The sequence below is a fragment of the Meleagris gallopavo genome, chromosome 1 (genome assembly GCF_000146605.3).
Source record: "Meleagris gallopavo isolate NT-WF06-2002-E0010 breed Aviagen turkey brand Nicholas breeding stock chromosome 1, Turkey_5.1, whole genome shotgun sequence".
NCBI classification, from domain to species: Eukaryota; Metazoa; Chordata; class Aves; order Galliformes; family Phasianidae; genus Meleagris; species Meleagris gallopavo.
The window spans coordinates 60,397,601-60,411,521 of NC_015011.2; the positions used below are offsets into that span (position 1 = coordinate 60,397,601).

General features: G+C 41.6%; 1 protein-coding gene across 1 annotated transcript; it reads right to left on the minus strand.

The window, feature by feature from the left end:
• Window positions 1-3,744: 3,744 nt before the first annotated feature.
• On the minus strand, window positions 3,745-13,334 carry ATP6V1E1 (ATPase H+ transporting V1 subunit E1). The gene is made up of 9 exons (XM_003202467.4): window positions 13,184-13,334; window positions 11,020-11,085; window positions 9,931-10,040; window positions 9,388-9,454; window positions 7,531-7,620; window positions 6,248-6,316; window positions 5,744-5,838; window positions 4,879-4,966; window positions 3,745-4,312 (listed from the first exon to the last, which is right to left on the minus strand). Exons 1-9 carry the CDS (start codon window positions 13,214-13,216, stop codon window positions 4,250-4,252), a joined length of 681 nt encoding a protein of 226 aa, XP_003202515.1. The 5' UTR covers window positions 13,217-13,334; the 3' UTR covers window positions 3,745-4,249.
• Between the last annotated feature and the right edge of the window lie 587 nt (window positions 13,335-13,921).

Here is a 13,921-nt window from a genome sequence, read left to right on the forward strand (position 1 = left end):
ACATGCATCAGTAGACGATATGGGCTGAGCTGCTGAAAAAGAGCTCTGCAGAGAAGGACCTGGGTGTCCTGGTGGGCAGGCAACAGGCTGGCCACGAGCCAGCAACATGCCCTTGTGGCCCACAAGGCCAATGGTATCTTGAGGTGCATTAAAAAGAGTGGCCATCAGGTTGAGGGAGGTTATCCTCCCCTCTACTCTGCTCTGGTGAGGCCACATCTGGAATACTGTGTCCAGTTCTGGGCTCCCCATTTCAAAGAGAGGGATCTTCTAGAGAGAGGCCAGTGGAGAATCAGAGATGATCCATCTCCTTGTGAGCCAAAGCTGAGAGAGCTGGGACTATTCAGCTTGGAGAAGACTTAGGTGGGGACAGATCTTATTGATGCAGATAGATACTTAATGGGCAGGAGTCAAGTGGATGGGGTCAGGCTCTTTGCAGCAGCGCCCAGCAGCAGGACAGGGGGCAATGGACACAAAATAAAACATAGAAAGTTCCATACAAACATGAGGAAAAACTTCTGAGAGTGACAGAGCACTGGGACAGGCTGTCCAAAGAGGCTGCTGAGTCTCCTTCTCTGGAGATGTTGAAAATCTGCCTGAATGCTTACTGTGTAACATACCACAGGGAATTTTCTTTAGCAGGGAGTTGGACTAGATGATCTCCAGAGGTCCCTTTCAACCCCCACAATTCTGTAATATTCTAAAGTCTTTTACCAATCACTTAATGCCAAACTTGTTCTTAAATTTTCCACTGCCAACTATGCAAATTAAGTGCATCATTAGCTCTGCTTCCCTTTTTCCAGCACTGGACACAATCAGCTCTGCACTGTCTGTTCATTCACAGTCCTTGCTTCTGTCGTCACTATATTCCTTTACCTGACTCTGATTTAGCACATCCTTTGTTCCTTATTTGTCTAGTTTCTTAACGTGCTGATCTGGCATAGGGCTTATTTACCATACCCAACTGGAATACTTTGCATGCTTACAAGAAGATGGATAAAGATCAATACTCTCATTGATTTGACCTAGGTCATCAGGTAAATCACTAAGAGAAACAAACAAACAAAAAAACCATTGTAGCATCCTAATTTGTTTGAATCAGCAGTGCAGTTCAAATAATAAAATAGTGCTGCAGTGACACTTCAGCAGGAAGTGCAAAATCCACCTGAAATGTGGCTTATTTCACTTTTTACTTCCAAAAACCTGCATCCAAACACTTGAGAGGTTTTGATGAAGGCAACAGGATTGCAACTGATACCAGATAAGCCAGGCATGGATATTCCCCTTTCTCTAAGATGCTAAAATTTGATAACTGCCACTATTGCATGAGATGCAGGCTAAGGATGCTGCAAGTAATGCAGACATCATTTTTTCTAATAGAGTTCTGTTATGTGTTTGTCTCATGATGACAAGCAGCCAGTGCTTCTAACACGCTTGGAGGGAATTGCTGGTGAAGTTCTTGTCATAGCTGACATGGCTTAAGCTCAGAGTGCCTGCAATTCTGTTAATAAAGGAATAAGTGCTTCAGTTAGCAGGAGAGGGGGGGGTACAGAACCCTAGTCTCAGACTTCATATGCCATATACATAAAGTGCTCAGACCATTTCTTAAGGGCTGGCTTTGAACCACTGCTGCCCGTGTGATTAGCTAACAAACGTCCTTCCCCCAAACTAAAATCATTCCTGATGCTGTTTAATTGTGGTATGCTAGTATGACAGAGGTTACTTCCTCCTCTTTCCTGCAGGAAGAGACAAGGGGAGATGCAAAATGAACAGAGCAGAGTACACTGTAAGCAGTAAGTTCAATATCTTCCACTCTGAGCTCCACAGTCAGACGATAAGTTTTCATTCTGCTTTTCAAAAATAGGCAAGATTGGGTTTTGTGAAGGTCTTACTCCTTCATGAAAGGAGTAAAACCATCAAATACTGTGTGAAGAATCCCTTTCTGTCACAGTAAAGCACGTTTACGTTATCAGTATCAGATAAAGTCTTGATAATTCCTCATGCACTTTTTCCCCCTTGAATAAAACCTACCTGAATATCACAATATTGCCTATCAACACAGGGTGACATACAACCAACAGAGCTGCCTGTCTCTTCTGTGTGCTGATCTCTACCTTATTCTGCCTGTGACTTCAGCTACATGCATTACACCATTGCCTGTATCTGCATTCCATGGAAGCAGTAGCAGTAGGACAATGCAAACGTTACCTTTTCAAGGCATGATGGACAAATGTAGACCATTCACTTCTCCAGAAGTCACCAGTAGATCTGCTTAAAGTTTTTGCATCAAGTAGTGATGCAAAAACTTCATCACAGACATCACCTGTCAAGAGCAATAACTTCTCATCTAGCCCTTCAAGATTTTATTTCTATCCACTGTCTTCTATTTTGACATAGAATTTCTCTATAGCTAGAGCTAGGAAGAGAAAATAAAGACCCAAAGAAGTTCAGCTGTATTTCCAAGCACTGGTAGATACTCAATCAATGAGCTGAATGAACTCATCAGAAAGAAAAAAGATAAAAACCAGATCTGTTCTGAACAATACTATTTGAAGCAGGAAGCAACAAAGTGAAGCATGCATGCACACAGGCTTTTCCTTCACTACAGGTATGTCTCAAAACCACAGCCCAGGGCTTAGTCAGGGAGATGAATCACTGACAGATGCAAAGACAAAAGTTGAAATGATTACCCAAGTATCTAGAAAGTGTGTAACTTTAGTCTTGTTGCCTAGTCATAGAACCACGTAACAAAAGGCAAAGCACTGCAAGAATAAATACTGTAGCCATGTATATGGAAATAAGAACTGATGCCTAAACACAAAAGGACTACTAATAAAAAAATAAGAATTTTAAAAAGTACTTTACATAAAAACATGCACCTTAGCTTGAGAGGAAAGGGCCTCAGGTTAAAAGTTCTGCACAACGCAGTGTTGCTGCAACCCTAGCAAGTATTCTTCATGGCAAAACACAGGATCCCTTCTATTCCTGAGGCACTGCAGTACCTAGAGAAAATGACTTTGAAACCATTCAAGCAGTAATTTGTTTGTGCTGCTCCTTATTCTGTGCAGCAAGCCTCAAAACTGGACACTAGTTGAGGAGTGAGGTACTCTGGCAGGGGCTTGTAAGTGTGGCAAGTCACCTAAAGAAACTTTCTGTCCTACACCACAGCAGGTGGAGACAATACCAGCCATCCCTGCAGAAGGGAAGGATGAGTAAGTGTTAGCAAAGCCTAATAGGTTAGGAAGTGAACGTAGTTGTGTTACTTTAACTTTTAAGGTGTTAAAAGTTAACAGTTGAGAGAATAGTTGTAACAGGCAGCTGCTGTTCCCAAAGTCCTCAAACTAAAACTAAAGGAGTATAGTTTGGATCTTCTGCACAGAAGTGACAAATCTGTAACTGGCAATAGTTACATCTAAGTAGTGCAGTTGTGTAAACCTCTTGTGAAAAAGATTTGAAGGATCAAATGGCAAAACTATTGGCTCACTTCTAAGAAAAATTAAGCTCAGAGTCTTATGCAAAAGGCTGGCCTATAAATCCCACGCTATTCAATTAGCCTCACAGTACTCCATACACTTGAATTCTAACTTCACAGAACAGTGTTTACACAGAACCCACAAGCAGTAAGTCCTCAAATGCACAAGGTCACTTTCCAAAGGTTGCTGCCAATCATTCAGAAAGAAGCTACAAGGAACTCCATATACACACACACATTTTTATTTTAATAAATAGTGTTTTACAGGCTCAGGCTTTTTTGTTGTTTGTCTTTAAAATCACATATACAGAACAGAAAACTGCCTGACCAAGTAACAAGAATTGAACTACTAACCCTGGGAAGGAATGCATGCCCTCGATAACACTGAAGACCTTAACTGAAAGGGGACATCCCATGGGCAGCACAGTAATATACATCACAGATTAGACAACTTGAGAGAAACGTGGCCAAAGTAAGATGAGTGACCTTAAATGGACCACTTGTCTTTACAGAGCCACGACAGTGCAAGGAAAGCAAAGAGCCCAAAAGCCTCCATCTTCTAGTGTCACTCCTGGATGCACATACATGTCTTCACATTCTTTAAGCCATACATTCTAACCACAAGTGCAGAGGCTAAGCACAGCAGGTATGCAAAATTATTCCATTGAAGAAGAGATTGGATGACACAGTAATGTTACATTTCAAAATTTTAAATTAGCAGATGCTTTTGCATCCCTTCAATATGGCAGTGGAACTGACCCCACCTTTTCTTACAGAGGTTTAGTCCAAAAATTTCCTGTTGGCATTAGCACCAAAGAGAGCCACTCTGATTTCTGGCATCATCTGTTGAAAAAGAGCACGTCAGTTATATGCAACACAATTGCTGAGCATTCCTCACTACAGGAATTGTGTGATAGCTAGGTTAGTCTTCAAAAGGTTACAAGAAGGTAATTCATTCGAGTTTTCTGAAGCTTTTATGTGATTCCATATTGCCTGCTAGTCTGTACACTTAAAGGATTGTCTACACTGCAGCAAGAGGAAGAGATGCCACAGCTAGTATTTCCACTAGGATATAACAGCAAGTTCAGCCCAAGTTCCTTGTACTGAAGCTAGCTTCAATAAATAAAGCTAACCTCAGTATATCAACAGCTTGTCTGCAGCACAATCACAAAAGCTTTTCATTACCATCTCTTTTAGAGTTTTATGCTCATGCTTAATCTGAAAAGTATATTTTTTGGGAAAAGCCATGTTTGTTGTAGAGAAGTGCAAGCAATAAGTAATCTTTCCTTTCAAAAATCAGCTTCTTGTTGTCCACATTGAAATCTGATCCCACACCATATTAGGATTTAATTACAAGATAAAACCAGTTAATTAATCCTCTTCTCACTCTAGCTGTGAGAGAAACTCACCTGCTGGGCAACAAGGTCCAGCCGACTTTCCAGGGTATTAGAAACCTTAATTTTACCATCACTATTGTAGATTTCAACACCTCCAGCACTAGAAAGGAAAAATAAAAGTCATGGAATCCATGATGCATCTCAAAGCTAAAACAAGGATATTACCCCAAATGTGCACTTATTGGCAAGCCAGAGCTATAGGTAACTCTTGTTCATAAACAAACATTTTTTGATCATGACTTAATAAGAGTCAACACAAAGTAATGAAGTGAAGCAGTAGAGCAAAGCATCTCCACAGCTACCAGGTACACAGCTACATACAAAGATGCTCGTAAGCACGGTGTAAATACAAGCAGTGCTATGAAATTTGTCACTTCAAAACAGTTTCAGACTTTGTATTTTATTATTAATAAGATTCCTTCAGATTTTGGAAAGTGAAGAAGAGTACTGGAAGTTCTGTTTGCTTGTTCATACATTAGAAATGATCAGTGATTTTCAGAATAGGCAGCTTTGTTCCATGTTAATTATAATTATTTATGGAAATAAAGCCTAGCAGGCCTAGCAAACACAAATTACTTTGTGTCATTACCCTGCAGCACCCTGCCTTCCTCCTTAGGACTCAGTCTGCTTCCTCCAGAGACAGAAAGCATGGCTACATTTGTATTCTCCCACTCTAAAAGGCCAATTAATTAAGCTTCTACGTAAGTTATTCTATACTTCAGTACTGTGCAGCAGGCTGGAGGTTGCAGGAAGCTTTTATTAATAGTTTTGATCCACTAGAACAGCAGTAGACACTGTGGGGACATTACACACATCGTTTTCCAAGATTGTTCTAATAGCTGTATTAAGTTAAGTAAGAGACTCCCATTTTCCTTACATTTCATCTGGCAGGAAGTTGTCTTGGTCGATGTGAATATCCACATCCCTTTTTGTGGCATTTTTGTAGATAGGAATGCTCTTCTGTACAGCAGCCTAGGACACAAGATAAGCATGCAATTAATGTGGATAAATGCTAGCACATCATTAGGATTTGGTTGCTTATTCATTTGGAGTTTAAAAAAAAAAAGAAGGGATTGAGGTGTTTTGTTTTCTAATTAGGCAATCTGTACAGCTTTTGAGCTGAGTACATTCATTATTATTATTATTATTATTATTATTAATGCTGTAGTGGTCTGAAGTTTCCTAGGTAACATCCAAGCAAGGAAATGATTCCCAGCTTGAAATGTATACTTGTTCTCTTACATTGTACCTGCAGCAGAAGTGCAGCTTGAGAGCATGCTTTCTTCGTTTTCATGTCACACAGATGCGACATGCAAATACTTGTAATCAGGTCTCAGCCTTCACGAGCCAGGACACTGTCATACCACTGTAGGTGTCTTACCTTAACCATAGGGAGATCTTGTTTCCTGCACCGGACAACTATTCTAGGCTCAAGCAGCTGGTAGAATCCCTGCACAAGATAACCACCACTCTATCAGAAAAATGTCATTTTAATCATCTTAGAATTATTTAACCCTGAAAAAGGAAAGGAGCTGATCCATTTGAAAAACAAGATCTGACAATGCTAGCCTATTCCAATAAGAACTGTAAGTCCACCCTATGCAGGTATTCTGAGAAGATGGCAGCGACATCCAGGATAGCCTTCAACTACAGATCATACATTCCCTGTGTTAGCCTAAAGTTTGGAACTCGAGTGCAACTAAATGTGCCTATCACAAGATTGAGCTGCCCAGATAACATACACCATTATAAAAGGATGACTGCAAACTGCCATTTTGGTCTTGGAGAAGACATGCTTCAGTTCAGTTCCTGTAACTCCTGCCTTGTAGTGCCTGTAGCAATAATACACAAGTACTGATCCTTCAGCAGATCACATCTAACAAGCCAAGAAGGACACGGCTGGTTTGCACAAGTGAGACAGGTTTGTTTCATATACAACTAAATGTGGCATGGAAACAAAGACAGGGAATCGGAAGCACCAGCTGGGAACACTATTAAAAGCACTCTGCCATTAAGCTGCAGACAGGACAGTTTGTGGCTTGTTTCTCTGAGTTTATGGCAAAAAGGACTAATTCACACCAGATGGTGGCACTAGTGGCTGCACAAGTGACCCTAGCCAACACTTTCTAGATTTTTAGCATGTAAGTTCTGGAGCTAGAGGATGATATTATGAATCTATATTTTGCTTTACCTACGCTTTGCCATACTGCAGTCACAAATGTATGCCATACTGCAGTGAATACATCAAAGCTAGGATCTAGCTTTGCAGGTAACTACTGAATTCTAGGCTTGAAGAAACAGCTTTACCCAAAGCTTCATCTGAGTAGCTCATTCCAGCTAATTACCACAAAAGCTTAAAGCATGCATCCTAAACATGCATCTTACATACGATTTATATGTGCACATCTGCAGTCATTCTTACAATGGAAGCCAGCTGCTGGTATACTACATTTTACACTTCGGAATAAACTACAGCTGTACATGTTCAGAATCTAAGATCAAAAGACATAGCAGAAGTGATGTTTAAAACTCAAAGATCGTCCAGCAACATTTGATCTACAGTAGCTGTATCCAACTGAAACCTCTAGAGTTGGTTCCATTTGAAGAAAGACACCTAAGTGAACAAAGCTGCAATCATTTATTCGCTATGATTTAAATATTTACCTGTAGAACTAGTCCATCCAGCAGTATTTGGTACCTGGCAGTATCCTTCACCACCTTGGCAAGTCTTAACTTGGCCTCATTCAGCAAATCCTACATTCAGAAGAAAATCAGATCAGCAGAGCCCATCTGTTTGGCATTTGGTTTCATGCCTACCAACTTTCTATACTCCTATTATAGCTATCACACCCTGCCAACACATAAACGTACACTCCAGCTGGTGTTCATCCAAGCTAGACCTTCATCTATGTGCATGGCACAACATCCCTTCCAAACAGTTCCCCATTCTCTGCCCTGATCTGAACCCAGAATAACCAGACAGCAGCTCTTTTTTTCCTGAAAAAGACCTCAGCAGTAAAAGGATGGTATTTATATTAATTCACAGAGCAACTACAGAAGTTATAAATTGTTGCCTAATCTAAACTAATAAAGTTGCCCAAATCACTATTTTTTCCAGCCTTGTGATCAAGCAAAGAAGTTTAGCCTATATTTTTGACAAGCATTGAAAAAAAATATTAATTTTGTAAAAAGCAACTTGAAAATCAAAAGTGAAAGATTATTTTTAATTCAGAGTAGATGTTCTTGAATGCCTTTGTTCGGTAATCAGTATCAGAAGAGACTGAACACATTTCTTTAAAATTCAACTCAAAGACTGCTCCTAGAACTGAACCACTCCTATAATTACTTCAGAAGAAGCAATTGTATGATTTGGTATAAAGCCACCTTTACTGTTCTGCCTTACAGTGTTTAATAGAAAAGTGCACACCATGCACTTACGCAATCAGTTGTAAAGTATAAGACTATCACAATTCAACATCGTGCTCAAAACAGTTACACTGCCAACTCCAGAGTAACACAGCATTTCTGGAAGGGATCACCTTTATTCTTTATGGAGAAGGGTAGAGCCAATAAGGGAAGAAAGAACGACTAGCACGTGATTCTAAAGGGTTTTAAATGAGGAAGAGTGTTATATATTACTCAGAAGCATGAGATTGAGTCAGCTGATACATGAGGAAGAGATTAGCCAGCAGAGACGCAATGCAGCTAGTTTTTGAGCCACCCCCTTCCTCCTCACTGTCAGTACAATCAAAAATTTGAAACTAGCCATTTTCTTCTACTAACTCCTTTTTCACAGCAGAGCTGACTCAAACAACGTTACCAAATGTTTGGCATTCGATGTGTTTTTCCAACAGGTCAACAGCACCACCTAGGTAGCACACAGAACACTGCAACTGTTTGAGATGGGATAAGAAAAGTAGTGATAGGTAACCTTCAGGCTGCGTGATAAGCAAACAAGAATACCTGCACGTGGTATAAGATAAACACAGTGAGACTAAACAGCAGCCTGCCTTGGTAAATGATCACTCACCCTATACATCCACACACAGACTGGTTGGTTACTTAGCAGGAAAAGAAGCAAACTTTTCCATTTACTAAGGCCACTAAAGATGAGAGAAAAAAAAACGAGCTGGGAAACAGTGCATTAAAGCCACACCAGCCTTAATGTCAGCAAACAGAACTTCAAAGTTCTACAGAGTGTAAAAGAGAGTTCTTTCAAGTCCGTAAAAGAAATAAGCTATTGTCCATACAGTAGATAAAACAGAACTGTAAAGCTCCCAGCAGAGAGCTGTGTTTCCCTTTTAAAAGAACAGGCAGTAGAAAACAGAAAACAAGCTAAAGCAAATTAGTGAACTTGGATCATACCTTCAGTGACTTTTCAGATTAGCTGGGAAAGCCACTTCTGTACACTGATGCAAACATTACTCAATCACAAACCATGTTTTCCTTCTCAGAATGCAGTTCATTTCCTAACAGATGGTAGGAATCAAACCTTGGTGTGTTTACTGCAGGCATACTCACTGAAATAAGGTCATCCCTTGCTTTGAGGACCTTCAGTCTTGCCTGATTCATCAGGTTGGACATCTGACTGCAAGTTGCATGATAAAGTTGAATCAGCCTACCAGGCTTTGAATACAGACAGAAAAACTACAACATTTAACTGTATACATTTAAAAGTAGCAATACAACAGTGTTTAATAACAAAGCCTGCTTAAATATTTTAACTTGTGTCTGAATCTGTGCAAATGATTACAATACAGAACCTCACTGTTCAGCAGAGACCCACCAAAACGAAACCTGACAATCATTTGTGCAAGAGTAACAGACCAAGCTGCAGTTTCAGACAGACAAAGAACTATGGTAAGATTTTTTTCCACCAAATCTCCTACCAGTTATACAATTGCTGCTCACCTTTGATAATTACTCCTCAGAAAAATTAGAAATTTCGAATTAGAACCCAATACATTAAGCTGCAGTTTGTCCACTTACCAGAGTTTTGTAGAAAATTAGTAATAAGAGGAGAGCTCAGGCTCTAAAGCCAACCACCTAGCCTAAGCAACTTACATTTTCTTTTGCTGCTCAATTTGTTTCTCTTTCTTTTCGTAGTACTCCATGATTTTCAGCCTCTGTGTCTGAACAAGACGACCCTTCTCAATGTTGAATTCTTCTTCAGCCTGCAGTAAAAATTAAAGAACTGAAGTGTATATTGATTCCACGGGTTGAAAAAAATAGAATTAGATGAAATGGCTATGCTTTAAGAACACATTCGCAGGTAAACTAGGATCATATCATTTATGGTTCCCTATAAACAAAACATCTCAATCAATACTCAAGTCAAAGGGAACCTTACTAAGATTCAGCTGACATTAAGGCTGGTGTAGCTTAATGTACAGTTTTTCCACCAGTATGTCAGTGGGGAATTCTGCAAATAATTCAACCCACGCCTTAAATATAAATGTATGCTTTTGTTCCCCAGGATACTTACTAAACCACATCTACAATTGAGTCTGCAGGTGGCTACACAGGTTTAGGTAGTTACAAACCTGTTTACAAACAAGCTTTCACGAAGGTAATTCAAATAATTAATTTCCATCTTTTTTTTTTCGCCCCACTTTGTTGCAAGCATGAACTTGTGCTTGATTACAAACATCCTTGCTCTGATTTTGATTTCCTACTGATGTCTAAGCCTAACATACAATAGAAATCAAGCCAAATTCAGAGTAACAAGGGAACAGCTTGCTACAAGAAACCTTAGCGGAATTCTAAATTATGTAGGAAACTCCCTCAATTCTTTGTGTTGTCAAGTTATGTAGAAGAGGCAGGGAAAGTGTTCCACTTACTCTAGTCTGTTCACATTGCTATTCAGCTCTCCTGTTTGCATAAAAATGCAAGTGAACTTAAATGTGAATTTATTCATATCCAAGAACTGCCAAGAAACTTGGGCAAAAGAACAGCTCCAGCTCAGTTACTGTTTTGAGTTGTAAACAGATAAGAAACATTAACTGTATTTGGGAGCATCATTTTTGCTATACAATAACTAAATCTTAAGTAAACTACAAAACAGTAGACTTTATGGACTGCTTTGAGTGCAATTATCAAACCAGGATGTCAGAAGCAGTTCTCCTTTTACTGACATCGAACTTCCACTTTTACCTTTGCATCTATTTCTTCAGCCTTTTCATTGGCCTCCTGCTCAATGAAAGCCATCATATGCTTGATCTGTAACAAGACAAAGAAAAGGTATTTTCTGTTAGAAAGGATTTTGATGAGAGGTGTATCTCTCAGAAAGGCACAGACGGCACCTGAATGAACCCTGCTGATAGAGACCACAGCAAGCCCATGACACGATGGTTAGAGACTGGTATGCTCTATCACATTCAAATTAAAGATATTTTTTGAAACTGCTTCACAGGTCCAACAGCTCAAAGACACAGAATCCAACCATATTAAGTTCTGCTTGTTTATCTTACACCATTCTATGACCAGGTTTAAGTTTTGCTTCAAAAGGAGCAGACCGTAAGGAATCATTGTGCAATCAAATCACAACTTCTAGCAGCACAGCCATTCCCAAGCACAGATGAAGTGGATTGTAGACTCAACTGTATCACAAGTGCCTCCTTTTCACTTGCACTTAATGACAAATCATATTTCACAATCTGGTCTGAAGAAACTTGAATGCAAGATCCCATTTACGTAATCTCATGCCAAAATGAAGAGTTTTAAAGAAAGGTGCTGATGTGAGAACAGAACCCATGGGCAGACAGCACCGTGGCCATATACATAAAAAAAAACTAACAGTTGCAGGAAAGTGGAAGATATTAGGCATATGCTGTGGAAGAAATGAACAGGTTTCTACATCCTCAAAACGAAGTCAATCATTTTTATCTGAATTCTGGTCTGCGAGTCCACCTACAATGTCAACTTCTTATCCTGCTTGCCTGACTTGGGTGGCTGACTGAATTAAGCTTTAGATCTACTTGCTTTAAAGAAAGGATGAGAGAGGCAGATAAAACATGGACATAATTTTGGTGAACAGCCTTGTTTTGAAGAAAATGATTATCCTTTCCATGGGAGGTCCTAGATGTCAGGATGGTTTTGGCCTCACATGACTAGCAAGGTTAGATGGAAGAATCGACTAAACATTGTTGCCAGAAGAAAGCAAGTGTATTATTGAGAAAATCTCTTACTTAAAAATGGTTTTCAAAGGGAAAATTACTGAGAGTGTCATAGTAAGTAGTTAAAAGTTCAGAGGCCCAACTGGCAAATTCATGCCAGGACTTATGCACAGGCAGAACCGGTGTGCTACCAGCAGCACTCTTTTCCAGCCAACCGGATCACCCTAGCTAGGTTCAGCAGTACAAAACAATAGCAAGAAAGTTACAGGTGTGAAAGTTCACTAACACTGTGTTTCACATATCCACAAAGCCTGCACTAACCCATGAAGTCTATCATAGAAAGATAGAACGGCCTGGGTTGAAAAGGTTGAAAATGATCATTGAGTTTCCTGCTATATGCAGGGTTGCCAACCACCAGACCAAGCTGCCCAGAGCCACATCCAACCTGGCTTTAAAGTCTATGCCCAAGGTAGCCGAGCAACGTCAACACAAGGTCAGCTTTATTTTTACAATCTTCACGGAAGAGGAAGGAAAGAAAATAATAATAATAATTAAAAAAAAACAAACGAGAAAACGCAATGTGGCAATTCCCCTTTTGGAGAAAGACGACCTACTGATTTTACTTTCAATGTGATGCTTCCCTGCCAAGAGACTATGTTTACTGAATGAGAAAGTGAGACACAAAGCGGTTATGATGCAGAGGACACCTGGGAGGTCTGCCCACTGCCTGCAGGACTGGTGCTGGCTGGATCAGTGCAGTCGCTGACAGCACACACCGCATCCAGCCCGGTGCTGAGCAGGATTCTGGGCAGGGGCACTATTTACTGTCAATAAGGACACAGTGTCCTGGCCCAGCAGGAAGCGTCCAACATTCAGAATCCAGCCTTAAAAGTTTCCATTGCAGAAGTAGCCCGGTTTGCACCGCTCTGCTTGAGGGTACAGAAGCAAAAGGACAGAGTGCACTAAGTTCCAGCTTAGAATTAGCATAGCCCTACGAAAAAAGAGGGGTAGAGCCCTTAGGGTAATATCCAGAAAAGCAGAGTTTATGCAGGGCAACGTATTTACCTGCCTCAAAGAACAACTGTGCGCTGAAAACAGCGCAACACCCGGGTCGGCTTCGAGGCGAAGCCGGCTGCAGCCTACAGGCCGCCGTTCCGCCACAATCACCCTCCACCCACCCACCGAGCCAAACCGAGCCCTACCTGCTTCTGGACGTCGGCATCGCTGAGCGCCATGGCGGCGGCGGGCGCGAAGGAAGGCGCTCGGGGCCCGAAGAACGGCGGTCAGAGCCGGCGGCGAGCAAGGGTGGAATCAAATCCGGTTCGGGTCACAGCTGCCGCTGTGTCACCGCGCCCCACCCACTCTTTCCTCCTGGCCAATAGGAGCCTGTGCTCTGCGTGACGTCACCGATGGGCGGGGCATCGCGCGAGGCAGGCTGCCATCTCGCGGCCGCGGGCAGCCCGTCGGCGTCCGCACGTGGAGCGCTGTGTGGGAGCTGTGCCGTGAGGTGGGCTGTTCAAGCGCCTCACGGCAATAAGCCGCGGGGGTTCCAAGCCTTTTTCGATTACTGTGATCTCCTGTCGCGCTGTGATCAAGGCCGTTTTTAAGAGACGCGCCGGTTCTTTCGAGTTTTGCTACTGCTTCTGTTTTATGTCCAAACTTTACGCGTGTCCGCCATAGCGCTTGTTCACCCTGACTGGCAGGGAGCGCCTCTTTCCTGCAGCTGCGTTTCCTGAAACAAATAGCGGAGCCATTCGTTACACGGCAGCTTCCACCGCAGCATCGCTCGTACCCACGCTTCTTATTTCTACTTCCCGAATTTAACCACGCCTTTCCCGGCGTCCTCGCCCTTGCGGCGGCGGCGGGCGGTGACACGGCCGTGACGCGCCGCCTCCTCCCCCCGCCCCACCATCATGGCGGCGGCGGCGGCAAATTAGGGC